General features: G+C 35.4%; 1 protein-coding gene across 28 annotated transcripts in view; it reads left to right on the top strand.

Annotated features, from left to right (window-relative positions):
- Positions 1–15,387, top strand: part of MAP2 (microtubule associated protein 2) — a 277,955-nt gene that overhangs the window by 217,581 nt on the left and 44,987 nt on the right. For 19 of the 28 annotated variants that reach the window (XM_060301896.2, XM_060301895.2, XM_060301904.1 and 16 more), the window contains 2 exons: positions 6,888–7,001; positions 9,654–9,731. In XM_060301896.2, the coding sequence (XP_060157879.1) occupies positions 6,888–7,001; positions 9,654–9,731 (192 nt within the window). The remainder of the gene's footprint in view (positions 1–6,887; positions 7,002–9,653; positions 9,732–15,387) is intronic. The other 9 variants (XM_060301921.1, XM_060301922.1, XM_060301902.1 and 6 more) reach the window with 1 other exon arrangement.

The following is a 15,387-nucleotide window of genomic DNA, read 5'->3' as shown; positions in this document are numbered from 1 at the left end:
TAATTGTGGCGCACGGGCTTAGTCGCTCCGCGGCATGTGGGATCTTCCTGGACCAGGGCTCGAACCCGATGCAGGGGATTCTTAACCACTGAGTCAACAGGGAAGTCCCTCAATTAGTTTCTTATACCTATTTACTCCTATTGGTGGTATATGTTTCCACAAATATATTTATCCAATAACAAGAAAAAACATTCTTCTTTCCAGAATTCAATTCAGTCTACTGAGGACTGCTTTGATCCTCTTGTGAATACTGACCCCATATCTGTTATCCAGAATACATTTACAAGACAGACTTCACTTTTTACCTGTAGCTGTTTATCTATATAGTGATGATATGATATCACCTGTTGCTCTATTCCCTGGGCTGTGTCTTTAAATCCCTTGTTTTATATCAGTCGATTATCAGTAACATTATTTAGAGGTTATAAGATGAATTTGTTTTAAAAAAATGAGGCTTTTAATGTTTTTATTCCAGCTGATTTACAGGGAGATCACTTATCAGATCAATTCCAAGTTATTCATTTGCTTAGGCATAATGGGACTTTACAGCCATATCATGAGCCATTTTTGTATTATTTATAAAAACTGTCTCATTACCATAATGACACTGCTAATAAAATAACACCAAGTTAATACTCAAATACTGGTTGTAAGGTTTTCACTGAAATTCGAAATCCTTGACATTAACAAAAGAGAGAATAAAACACATATTATACAAGCTCCTTAACTAAGACAATTTCTAACATAGACTAAAAGTGTCCACTTCCAGAAAATTTTAGACGTTCAAAAGAAACATAACCGAGCCTTTCAAAATTTCAGATTACAGTAAGATGTGTCATGTTTTCAGCTGTGAAGATCAATGCTAACTTTCAATGAAGTATAATGAATAGTACTTTTTCAATTTATGCATAATCTGTATTCATCTTTAATCTTCTGAACAGCTAAGTCCTATTCAAAATTTTATACGTATAATGTTTGGAAGAAAAAATAACAACAAAGAATTAGACTAGAAAGTAGGAAAGGCAATAAGGAGGTAGAACAAGTGAGTGATGAAAAATTAAAATGTCTAATCTCTTAATTACAAAAAGAATGTTTCATGTTGCTAATTGTCCTCAGCAGTAGATAGGGGTTATCATGCCTTTAGGAACACTGTCTCGAAGACAGTCCTAAATTGGGACTTACTGGCTGCAATCTATAGCAGATGGTAGACCAGAACCTACACGGCCAAAGAAGTGGGTATAAAGCCAGAGAATAAATAATAACATCCCTCTAGCTTTGTCTAGAAAAAAACAAAAAAAACAAAAAACTGCCCTTAGCCATCAACATAGATGATTGCAGACTAACCATATTATCTGATATTCATCATAATGATAGCCTAGTTGGGCTGGACCCTTAGGGCATATCACTGTTGCTCTTTCTTTAAAGTAGAAATATAAAGGTAGAAGACTCAGAACAATATATGGCTGAGAGAAAATAAAAACATCTTGGTAAAGAACTAGTGGGAGATCTTCTTTTTATTTGAGTTCTTTGATGTGCCAGGCCTGTTATATATTTTTGTAATTGAGTTCCTCACAAAAACCTGTGAGATGGGTACTATTATCATTTCCATTTTTTGATTGAAGAATTGAAACTCAGTGAGTTTGAGTAAAATTCCTAGGATGAAGTAACTAGAAAGTAGCAATGCTGGAGTTTATACCCACATTTCTATGAATTAAAGTCCATGTGACTTTGTCTAATGCACACTATAAAAGACAGTAATCTCCTAGATAGAAAGATACGATAGATGGGTGGATGGATGAATGGGAGGATGGATGGAGGCGTTTAATAAATACTTGTAGAATGAATAAAGAAATTATATAATTATAAAATTAAGTACATATAATTATATATATATACACATATATAATCACACACACACATTGTAACTCTTATGTTATCATTTTTAAGGTCTGATTTTGTGACTGCCTTCCTTTATCTTTTGTATATGTTTGACACGTTTACCATTAATCTTCCCTGAACTTTACCTGAACCCTGAGTGAATTTGCTCCTGTTCCAGGAGCCAGGCTATAACGGTGAGCCTCACTCAGGAGATCTGCTGATTAGGCCTCCATTGAGAAAAGGCCATCCTCCATGGGGGAAGCTACCATCTCTGCACTGATGACAGCCCTTTCTTAGAGGAAGATTTTTGAATTGACTGGACCAATTGAAACTCCCAGAGCAATCCTATACTCATGTTTTCCTAACACTATGAAATTAACACTAGAAAATAGTTGTTTTTAAAGTTTTAACAGTATTATTTTTACCCCAAACGGAAGATAACATGTCACGAACTTGACTCCCATACAGCCCGTTTGATTATTCTAAAGTAACGTTTCTTATAATCTGTTAAATTCTTTTAAAGAAAAAAAATGATCAATTATCCCAAGAGTGGGCTAAATTATTTTCTTACTAGTTATGATTAAATACATACAAATATAAAATCTGCTTATTCAACTATGAAACTCGAACACATTTATAAATTAATGTTCTCTGAAACAACAAAACCAATAAAATTCAAATGTCCTGTCTCTTCCCATCTAAATAAATAATATTGTTTTGCTAAGACTAAATTATCACTCACAAGATATGTGGTACCAGCTGATACAGTGCATTTTATTTAGGTTGGACATGTCTAAACTGACTGGAGATAAGTAATGATTCAATTTTCCCTTATCTCTGTTTAGAATATTTTGAAAGTCTGTACAGTGCCTAATGATGTCATTTGGCCTACACCTCATGCGAATGCATTCTTTATTAAGTTCACCTCTGTTCTCATTAGCCAACAACATATAAACTAGTTCTCCACGGTTTCAAAATTATTCTAAATACAATCTCAAACAAAAAGACTGGAATAATGTAGTATAGCTCAGTTGTAATTTGTTCACATAAACTAGTAGATACTTATTTTTATTGGATTATTTTCCCAATTTAAACAAATTTAATTTATGTTAACTACTCTTAGATCCTGGAAAATTCTTCAGTAGGTACAGAAGAATTTGGAACCCCCATTTAAGAAGTAGTATTCTAAAATGCATCAAAAACTTAAACAAGAATACAATAAATGATATAAATTGGGGGGGTTAAGTTAGTAAATATAGTAACAAGTACAGATTATTTCTGAATTTGTGTAAGCATCATAAACAAGCCTTCCTTTCATGTTAATTTTTCATCCTTTCAAAAACTTGTGTTAAGCATTCAGTCTGGGTAAAGTTCAATGAGAGAAGCTTCGAGAATTGCAGGTATGACAGAGAGAAAGTCCTTGACTTGGGAAACTTTACATGGTAGTGGAGATAAGGCTTGTGTACTGACACAATTCCATGCAAGACGTATTTACTAAATGCCATAGAGAGATACTAAATTTTGTATACGTGCCAACAAAGAGATGCAGGAATGATCCAGAAGACGCATGGGTTCTACATATGTCCCATTTTCTGCAATTCTTGCTCCACCTCTCCATTATATCCAGTTTTCCATAAAACACCTGGATGCTAGAAGTGCTATAAAAGCACTCTTGATTTTTAAAGGTCTGAATTGCATTGAAAATTAATATATGCAAGTGGCAATTCGCAAAACATAAAATAATTCTTTTTGCCATATTATTAAGCAGTGTAGACAACAAAGAGGTGTCTCAAAGTGGATTTAACTTTCTGTAGCCCTTTTTGCAGTATTCTTTCCCATTGAAAATGTCACTTTGAGAGACTAGCCTTTCAGGGATTTTTCAGAGAAAGCCTCCCCAACAGCCTGGCTTCATGAAAACACGCAGCCCTTCCTCCTCTTCTGCCCTCCCCACCAAATAGCACAGCAGTTAGTATTCCTTACAGTGCTTTGATGATTGTTATTGTCATTTATTTACCTGGAACAACTATGAAAATTTCTGCTCAAACACTAAAATAGAACAAAAATTCTAATAAAATAGTACTGTCTCAGAAATAAAGTATTCATCTTCTTGAGTTAAATTATCTATTACAGTATCTAACATGGTCTACAAGATATATAGGTAGATGATTAGATAGATAAATAGATAGATAATTACAGATAGATAGATAGATAATTACTCAATCATGGTCAATCACTTGGTACATAGTCTCAAAATATAATCAGGAATGGTAATAGTGTACATTAGATAGATGAATAGACAAGCAGGTCTGAGAGTATGTTTCCTTGGTTCATACCTTTAAAGATCATATATTTCCAGTAGCCATTCACACGACTACTAGAGAATTTTCTGGTTGTTTCTCTATTAGTCCTTCTGTTCTTCTATTTAAGAGAAAAAACACCATAATAGGAAACCTGGGTTCTAGTCTGTTTACCTCCATCAGCTGTCTGAACTTGAGCAAATCTCATCAGTATACCCAGCCTTTGTTTCCTCATCTGCAAAATGAGAGGATTTAGACAAAATCTCTCAGAGCTTTTTCAGCTCTAAAATTATGTGATGCTATGAATTAAATTGTATAGTTTAAAACATCCTTATAAGAATGAATTGTATCATTACTATTTGATATTAAAATTATTCTGTACATTTTTGCAATAGTAAAGAAAAAAGATCCTTCCTTGTTGAAACTAAATTGAGTGCAAAGTGTATTGTCTGAAAAATTGCTTTATGAAAAATACTTGTTATATAAATGTATGAAATGAATTTGCTGGAGCCTTGCTTAGAAATTAAAGCTTTTTCAGAAATAATTTTAAGTAGCCTATCCATACTTGCTCTTTGGATACTTGAAATTTAAATTAGGACTCCAGCTTCTTAAAATTATACTTCAAACATAAAAAAATATTAAATCAGGGCTTTCCTGGTGGTGCAGTGGTTAAGAATCTGCCTGCCAATGCAGGGGACCCTAGTCCGGGAAGATCCCACATGCTGTGGAGCAACTAAGCCTGTGTGCCACAACTACGGAGCCTGCGCTCTAGAGCCCGCGAGCCAAAACTACTGAGCTCGCGAGCCGCAACTGCTGAAGCCCGCACACCTAGAGCCCGTGCTCTGCAACAAGAGAAGCCACCACAATGAGAAGCCCACGCACCGCAACGAAGAGTAGCCCCTGCTCGCCACAACTAGAGCAATCCCATGCGCAGCAATGAAGACTCAACACAGCCAAAAATAAAAATAAACAAAATAAATAATTTTTAAAATATATTAAATCACACTTAGTTTAGTTTTAGTATTTAAGGCATTTTATGATATACTAATTACTTGAAAATTGGTATTCTAACTATGATATGTATAAGAATGTCTGATTATATGATCTAATCCTATTGTCCTCTGTTTCCTCATCTGAAAGATGGGAGTAATAATAGTAAATAATGCATTAGAATGATGAGAGCAACCACCTTAGCAAAGTGTTTGGCACGTAGTGAGCACTATAATATTTTTAAAATACTGCTTCTCCTGCTATTACTGCTACTGGCTGTAGATAAGAGTGTTTAAAGTGCATCCCTTAAGACTATATACATAGGGTATAGTGTCAAGTGGCTATTTAAAAAATCAGGAAGTTAAACATATAGAGGCAAATGTATTCAATCAGGTAATCCAGCTTTTAAAATTCAGATAAATGTTGTCCAAGTGGATTGCTTACCCAGAAGCCTGCTTCTCAAGCACTATGGTCTCTCTCATCCTGGGTGGGGTGATGAAGCCTTTCTAGAGGAGGCTGTGTCTAAATGAACCAGCCAGGTAAAAACAGGCAGATCTCCCCCAACCTGCTTGTGAATGTGTTAATTCCAATCAGGAACCATAATTTCAATGAAATATTTATTCTAAAATCTTGATTAAAATTATGAGAACAAATCCCTACCCATCCCCTTATCCAGGACAACTTGTTTCTATTAAGGCTATAAGTGGGTTTATTTCCTAGTACGGTAGATGTTTTTATATAAAGATGATGAAAAGTTAAATTCTGTAGGATTTATTTCTAATTTAGAAAATATTTTTAATCTCAAAAGGCTTCTTTCCTTTTTAGTTGATGATATATGGAACATCATTTCCTGAATTTTTTCTGACTAGGTTATATGAAGTTAGCATTGTTAATGGTTCAGCGGATGCCATTTCAGGCCAAAAACTAGTTATCAGGCATCTCACAGACTGATCATTTTAATGATGACCCTCCCTCCCACCCTGGCTTTTTTTTAATGAAACTATTGCACTGACTAGGTTGAATATATATCATATGACCTTAAAGATCTTTAAACCATCCACTGTCTAGAAAAGTAGTAGCTCTTTAGAAAGAGACCATCTGATATATCATTTCCATGTATTTCACTCAGATTTTATCTTCCCAGATTTTTCTTAATCTCTTGTGTTCAAACTAATCCCAGATAGTGCTGTTTAATCATAAATTCACATTTTGAAGCATCTTTCGATTTTAAATCATGGTATTTCTGCAAATTAGCATAGAAGATTATTTTAATATACTTTTCTATAAAACTGTAAGAAAACTATAAAACAGTATTTTAAGTTAAATCTAAAATGAATCCTCTCTTCTCTTAGAATTTATTTTACTAGGTACAAAATGTTACATTGTTTCTGTTTGTATAAACAGTTTTTAAAATTTAAGCTGCCATACAGGTTCATTATTTTTCCTTCGTTCTGTGTTAATTTTGCTTAGCTCCCAGAATGCCAACTCCTTTTATTTTCTCTCTCTCTTACTTTTTTTTTTTTTTTGGTTTATATGTGTGTGGTGTGTGTGTGTGTGTGTGTGTGTATTTATCTGCAATTTAATAAATTCTGTTGTACTTCTTTGGGAGAAAGACAGTGAAAATAAAATCTTAATTGACTATACTGTTTGATTATTTTTCCTTGTTGCTACCTGTTTTGGATGGCTCATCATTTTATTTTCTTTTGTTACTATTTATTACAGAGGAGGTGTCTGCAAGGATAGTTCAAGTAGTCACGGCGGAAGCTGTAGCAGTTCTGAAAGGTGAACAAGAGAAAGAAGCTCAGCATAAAGATCAGCCTGCAGCTCTGCCTTTAGGTAAATGAGAAAGAGCCTCGGGTCAGGGGCTGTGTCTGCTGCACCCTGATCACAGAATCAAGTCTTCGCGTTCAAAGACAGGCCATATCTCATACTTCATCCCTAACTGTGACATTCATCAAACATCTCTGTTGGGACGCCCTGGGATCTATTTTCACCTTCCTCAACAGACTCGTGGTATTTCGGTAGTCTTTAGGACAGTCAACTTATAATTAGACTTTGCCCCTAAATTGCCCTTAATTTTCCTTTTCCAGACCACTGGAGATAGTTATTATAAAAATAAAGCCAGTGCATTTTGATGTCATGGCCCCTACTCATAAGGAAAATGTTCTCATGCTTTAATTAGAGATGATTTTTTTCCCTTTATGGGTTTTCGTTAATTATTGCCTATACTACAGTCTCTTTTTGGTCTCCCTGAACAGGCTACACAAAACCTATAGCCAGAGATTGTTAGAATCATCAGTGACATTGTATCTCATATAGTGTACTGGTCTTCACTTGGTTCATTTAAGGAAAATGAGATAGCATTTGCCCTCTCCATCACGAGTCAAATGCCCTGCAGGGCCAAACAGGTAACATAATGGTGGTCACCAAGGAAAGCATTCTCAACCAAAGGCTCCCTGTCCCTACTCTGGATAGACAGATAGATAGATAAAGAGACAGATAGATGCTAAATGTAGATGTATGTACATGCAGAGATGCATAAAAAAGGAAATTCTCTTATGTTGAACATATATGTTTATTTCACAGGTGCATATAACTAACACATTGAAAGGTATGGTTTTTAAAGCCTAAAAATAGTACATATCTATTTTTCTGTCTTTCAATCTAATGTATCCTTAATATTTGATTTTCTGATTAGCACTCCATTGTCTATTAAAAATTAAACAATAAAAATTTCTCCTCTCCCAGAATAGTAATTAAAAATAATCTCTTTATAGTCAATAAAATGTTCTTTGATTATCAAGGATTATTTTCTTCTAAAACAGAGAGGGAAAAACTTATCTAAAACATTAACCTTCTTTCTGTGGTTTACTTGTATTCTTTCAAATAAAACAAAACCCCCCTTTTTAAATTTTTTTTAATTTTTACTACAATTTAAAGGTTACTTTCCATTTACAGTTATTACAAAATATGGGCTACATTCCCCGAACTGTACAATACATCCTTGAGCCTATCTTACACCCAGTAGTTTATAGCTCCCACACCCTCAAGCTTATGTTGCCCCTTCCCCCTCCTCACTGGTAACCACCAGTTTGTTCTCTGTATCTGTGAGTCGCTTCTTTTTTGTTACATTCACTAGTTTGCTATATTTTTTAGATTCCACATGTAAGTGATATACACTATTTGTCTTTCTCTGACTTCTTTCACTTAGCATAATGCCCTCCAAGTCCACCCATGGTGCTACAAATGACAAAATTTCATTCATTTTTAAAAGAAAAATCTCTTTTAAAAAAAGGATTGAGGGCTTCCCTGGTGGCGCAGTGGTTAAGAATCCACCTGCCAATGCAGGGGACACGGGTTCCAGCCCTGGTCTGGGAAGATCCCACATGCCGCGGAGCAACTAAGCCCGTGCGCCACAACTACTGAGCCTGTGCTCTAGATCCCGCGAGCCACAACTACTGAGCCCGCATGCCACAACTACTAAGCCTGCGTTCCTAGAGCCCATGCTCCGCAACAAGAGAAGCCACTGCAATGAGAAGCCCGCGCACCGCAAAGAAGAGAAGCCCCAGCTTGCCTCAACTAGAGGAAGCCTGCTCACAGCAATGAAGACCCAATGCAGCCAAAAATAAATAAATAAAATAAATAAATTTTTTTTAAAAATGGAAACTTTAAAATATGTCTTAGAAGCCCACAGGGCTTATTTAAAATAAATTTTACCACTGGCCTTGACTGATAAATATTTCCTTTTAAAATCCCTTACCTTCATATGAGTGGTCATAAAGAAGGTAAGGGTCTTGAAGAGGAAAACTTGGAGTGAAATGTGAATGAATTCCATCTTTTAGAACCTTTTTCTCTTTGGTCCTTCTTCACGTGTAGTGCCAAGGGTAGAATATTTCTCAGCTCCCACTAGTACATGTTTCTATCTAAGGTTGCCTCAAGCTGTGACAGCTTCATTTTTCTTTTCTAAGAATACATACAGAGGATGGGTTTCAACATTATCATCAGTGGGCAAAATGTTATTTAAAAAATACATCTCCTAAAATAACTGTGATTAGTTTCCATGTCAAAATGAACAATAGAGAGCTCTAACATTTTTTTAATCAGTCAAGCCAAATCCAAACTAAAATGCTTGCCTGGGTAGGTTTGAATATAGTAAATTAGGACCAGAATGAAATATTTTATTAATTGAACAAGCAGACACAAATTAATGGGATCAATGATAGAATTTTAGCAGCCATCTCTAATCCATTTTTATGGAGAGGACAAAATGATTTTTTTTTAAATATGAAATGCTCTTCTTTTTTTTAGGTTTTCAAAAATACGTGAACCAGGTAATGGGGCTAAAAATAAGTCAAATGCAGCTTGCTATTGAGTCTTTCCCTGAATTTAACAACGAGTCCTTTTTACAGATAGCAAAACTGCCTACACATCTACTGGCCTAATAGGATTAATTGTTGTATCTCATTTTTTCGTTTGTTTGCTCTTCAGCAGCTGAAGAGACAGCTAATCTGCCTCCTTCTCCACCCCCATCACCAGCCTCAGAACAGACTGTCACAGTGGAGGAAGGTAAGGCTTGCTGGACTCTGAGGTTTGTCTTCTAATAAGGGTAAATAAACCTCAACCCATACGCGCTGTACTTCTGTATGGGTTAGTATGTGACGCAGTTTGGGAGCTGTCTGTTTCAAATAGTCAAGAAGAAACAAAGACTTTAATTAAATGTATTATCACTTCTCTATACAAAATCAAAAGTAGATGAATATGGTAAAATAAAAAAGGAAAAATCTGCTCGATAAAGGAAAAGATAACTTTGTGTTTAAATGGCTAACTAAAATAACTACAGAGAACCAGTTTACTTCATGTAGAATGTTTTGACAGAAAAGATACAATTTAATTTTATAAGTGACTGAACCAAAATACATTTATTGATGAAATCAACACATTTTTATGGAAGGGTTGGCAGGAACTGTCTCTGTTGTGCTCACTATTGTATTGGGCTTCCCCAGGGCATGGCCTGTAGCAAACTCTCAATAAATATTAATGAATAAATGAAGAAGTCAGTGAATGAATCTGATATTGAGAGTAGTGAACTGGAAACTGCGATCATGGCTTCTTTCCTGCTGAGACCTGTTATTGTCCATGAATTTTTTAATGCATTTACTCACCATGGAATGCCATGTCAGCTCTTCAGTTCTCAGTGATGAAGCAGACAGATGCCTTTGAAGAATATTCATTTAGAATCCGAGATGAAAGGCACTATTTAAAAGCAAACTATTATTGGTTCTCTGACTTAGATCAGGTAACTTTTGTCTATTGTTTGAGAGTTACAGGAGAAGGCAGAAGAAAGCTTTTAAAATATATTGAAAGCTTACTTGTTTCAATATAATTTAGTTTTTGTATACTAAAATCAGAATGTTGATACTTCTCCATTTTATTCATTTATTTCTTCACTTATTTTTCCTTTTGTTGTCGCTTTTAGAGCTCATTTTGTTGTGCTAAAAATGGAAGAATGTCACAAAAGACCTACTGTCTTTTTATAATCTGTAATTAGGTTTGTTTAAAATACTTTTTGAATTCCTACATGGAGATTATTCTAAATTACTGAACTATAAACTATCAATAAATATAATTTATTTTTGTCACAGATTTATAAACTTAAACCTTTTTTTAGCAAGGTCTTTTTTTCTTAAATTGAGGCCTTTTTTTCTAATTTTGCTGCCTGATATAATGTTAAACTAAATTAGTCTAAGGAATAAAAGAAAATTTGAGGGCTACAAGCAGTGCATATAATCAGCATCATTATAGCCACTGATTATTAGTTAACTCCCTGAAAATGTGACTTGATCTTTTAATTCATAGATTTGAAAGATCCATCTTGGCCTTATGTTCTTCTGCTCATTCAGCACATACCTATGAAGCCCAAGGTTCCTTGCAGTCTTCAAGTTCTAGGTATACACTAGTGAACAAAACAGACATGATCCATGCTTATAAGGAGCATGCAGTCTGGTGGAGAGCAGATATCCAATAAATAAGCTTAGCACTAGGAAGGAAAAGAACAGGGAGATTTAAGAGAGAAGAGTAATCTTAGTTTATTGGATGGGGAGAAGACAACTTGGGAGCTGATCTCAGAAGCCTGAGAAGGTGTTGGCCAAGCAAAGAAGGAGGAAAGGGGCATTTTGGGCAGAGGGTCCAGGATGTGCAAGGGCTCTCAGGTGGACAAGCGCATGAAGTGCTCTAGGAACTGAAGGAGTCCTATGACTAATGTGTGAGAAAGGGTAGAGGATTGAAGGAGCTTGGAAGTAAGCAGCAGCTGACTTGGTTCAGGGACCTGGCTTTTATTGAATGCATTAGAAACCCTTCCGTGACAGCTGTGCTTCCCTCAGGTCACTGAAAATGTTTCTGAACCTGTACTTAAAACCTTCCAAGTGTCAGAGAATCCTCTTAGCCCAGAGAACGGTATGATGTTGACTCCAAAGTCAGCTAGAGGTCACGTAATTTATTCTTCTTACTCTTTTATGGGAGTTGGAGCCGAAAGGGCAGCAGGGTCCTCCCATCCGAGATTGACCCAGTCTGTTTCTGCAGGGTGGTACAGTGGATATAATGAAAATATAAATAAAATATAGAATCACTTTCACATTTTGGTAACTTAGGTGTCACTTTCCAAAGTAACTGTTCCTTCACATTTCGGGATTGTTTTCTTGGAGCCGTTTCAGTATATTTAGGGAAAATGTCAACTTACTTCCTACTGAAAGTAATTGGAAGATATCTTATTTTTAACATTTTTCAAACCAAACCTGTATTTTTATTGAATTATTATTTTTTATTTTTTCAAACGAAAGCATTAACCTATACGAAGGCCTAATGATTTGCTTTTAAAAGGATAACCATAGTTTTGAGTTATATAGAAAAAAAGTATGTACTTTATAAACTCTACCTCATTCATTTAAAAGATGAGATATTCTCACCTTAAATATATGAAAGATATGTGATCTAGGCAATCAAACTAGTCCCTCTCTTTTATTTTAAACCGCTCTTAAAGTACATATAACAACTTATTTGTTTTATCAGAAAAAATTAGTGAAAAACCGCATGACAGGATTCAGCTTTTCAATTATTCAAACCAGTTGGTTTGTAAAGACCAAGCCAAAATTCCATTGATATACTACTGCTCATAGTGCACTGGGTGGAAAGAAAGCATGTGGATTTTTTCATCTAGGAGATTTTTTACCCTCCTCAAAACACTCTCAAAGCAACTTTAATCTAAAGGCACAATGAATGTCACAATTCAACACTTTTATACAAACGTAAAAGAGTTCTTAAATTGAGTAATTCAATGATTTTGAGGATATCCTTACTTTTTATTAATTATCAAACATTTTAAAAGCTGTTCTTTCCCAAAGGGGAAGCATGAAAGCTCTCACTAAAAATAATTTAAGATGTTAATTACTGTCATTTATGAATATCCATTTATTATAACTGATTTAATATTCATAATTCCCAGAATTTGTGCTTATTCTGGGAAACAAAGGGATTTTAATGAAAAAATTAAATAAGTAGCACGCTTAGAAATGAAACCCAGGTACAGTGAACCAATATTGTATTATTTACGATATTTTCAAATTAATCTCCTTTTTCTTTTTGGCCTAACCATAATAGTTGTCATTTGGACTGAACTGTTAGAACTTGGAAGCCCGTGCACGAACAGTGGAAACATCTGGAAACAGAACCAGGAATCCTTCTGCCCTCTTAGGTTTGCTCCAAATCCTAGGGTGATGATTTCCTTTGTCAATGATTTGGCCACATTATAACTGCTGATCTGAAGCAGTTTCCCTCCATAACATTCTGGGGCAGCAGACACAGAGGGCCAACTGAGGAGTCCTCATCAAAAGCTTGTAGAATGGAAAGGGCTTAGAGATGGTAGGAAACAATGTAAGTGGAGCCAGTTGCCCCAGGGCATGGGGCGGAAGCGGTGATGCCAGGACAGGCAAAATCACTGAGTCACTGATACCCCAAGAGACTCAGTCTCTCATAAAAGTGACTACTCATTTGTACCAAAGGGGACTGACATACCAAGACTGAATTTTGTGTGGCAAACTTTACCCAATATAAATTTTCAAATGCTTTAAAAAAAAAAAAAAGGTTTGTGTGAAAGCCAATTAGGGAAAATGTATTCTTCCACTGAAACCAGGTAAACTTCATTTTTAAAGATTATCATTATGCAAAGAAATTTATGTAAAAGTCCAAGGTTCATAAGGCTACCCTATCCTTTAAAATATCACATTATTAAATGAAACAGCCTATTTGGTGGCAGAAGCAGAGATTCCATAAGCAAGTGTACTTATAGTAAAAGGAGACATTCAATCCTGGTCTTAAAGAACAAAACTGTTATGAATTCATTTTTCATAAATCTCTCAAGTCTAGCTTTGATGTGTCAAATGAAAGTAAAGAGCAAAGGTACATGACAACTTGTCTGATATACTGAAGACAGAGATGCTAGTGTATATGGAATTGAGCATGATACTTGGTGCTTTCTCAAATACCTTCCCATTTAATCCTCCAAGCAACCCATACAGATAATTCTCACTTCCACTCTTGCCCAGGATGTCATGGCTAGTAAGTGGCTTATCCAGAATTTAAATCCAAATCTAACTCCCTACAAACAGCCTCACTGCATCCCTAAAGTTGTATGTTATTTAGGCTTTTACTGTGGGACAATGAATGTGAAGTGATCTTCTAATGAGAGTTTGTTGGTTACAAGCCACTGGACTGATTTCCTTTTTATCCAAACCACTCCCATGTAAATAATTCATTCATTTATAATATATTTATAATTATTATGTATTTATAATTTACTCATTTACAATTTATTTATTATGTGTCCCACCTCTATTTGGGTATGAACTGAGACCACCTGCCATACACAGTTCTGTAGCAAACGAGGATCTCTTGTCTTCTAGCATTATCATTGGAAGCCCATGCACTGGTACACTGTCTGAACTTAGCCAGCCATGATCCTCTAAGTTTCACTTGCCTGGCACATCTCTGGGACTTGTAATGTAGATGGACTGCAGGCTCATAGGTCCTAAACAGAGACTTGGAGTGCATACAGCTCACAGTACCCAGACGGGACTGGGGTTTGCCAGACATTCTTTTTTGGCGTTGCCTGGCTAAGGGCCAGACAAATACTACAGAGAAGCTACTTTTCCACTGAAGCACTTAAAGTTTTTGTTGTTTTTGTTGTTCTCTGATTAGTCAAAGTTTTCAGAATAGAAAGTACTGTTTCTTTGAAATATTATAGATCAGAAGCAAGACTCTGGGCTGTTTTCACATTTTGGCACTTGCAAAAAAGAGCAACAAGCAACAAGAAAGAGGAAGCCGAAATCTTCAAAAGGTTAAAACACCCACGGGGTATTGCCTTTAAGCTATCAGCTCTCAGCTTTAAATTCTTTAGTTTTGAACTGTAGTCTGCTCTACTTCCCAGCACATGTTGAAAAGCAGAGAGGCAAATATGTCATTTTCACTAATTGATTGTCCATGCAATCTGTTGAAAGTATTAGAAGTTTTAGGAGGAGCTTGTGTCCATAGGGAGTCTACAGCCTCAGGAGTCACTAGAGGAAATATGAATGGCTGGGACTTGTGACAAGCCCAGGACTTAGGATTCAGCCAGCATTGTAGGCCACATCTCAGCCGGTTGTCTGCTCAGCTGAGAAATCATGCTGAGTTGAACTAAGAATATCAAATGTAATTTTAGGTTTCTTCTATCCCATGTTATAATAAGCATCCTGGCTGAGAAAGTTCTGAGCACCCATCCAGAAACAACTTCCATTGAACAATCAGTAAATAATGTGCTCAAAAGATTAAAAGTATTCTCCTTTCAAAATGTTATTTTAGCATCCTTATGATTTCAGGTTCATTTCCAGCTGTCAGCACTCAGTTTGCTGAAAATAAGTTATTGCCCTAAAAATACAGTGCATTTTCAAATTATTGCTGTAATTTTGTCAACTTAAATTTTGATAGAAATAAAAATTATATAGATAGTACAAATTTTGAAAATCACAAAATTCTAAAATTATTTCTCTATATAAGTAAATAAATAGTGATTAGCAAATTTAGTAACCTGCCATGTAGACCTGAGGTGTAGTGTCTGCACTACATCAGCAGCCAAATATTGTTCTTTGTCATCATCCCTGAGGCTCATTGAAATATGCAAGAATCCAAGTGCTAA

The sequence above is a fragment of the Globicephala melas genome, chromosome 7 (assembly GCF_963455315.2).
Source record: "Globicephala melas chromosome 7, mGloMel1.2, whole genome shotgun sequence".
In the NCBI taxonomy this organism is placed as follows: Eukaryota; Metazoa; Chordata; class Mammalia; order Artiodactyla; family Delphinidae; genus Globicephala; species Globicephala melas.
The sequence above is the reverse complement of the archived record's forward strand: the minus strand, read 5'-3'. Positions and strand labels throughout refer to the sequence as shown.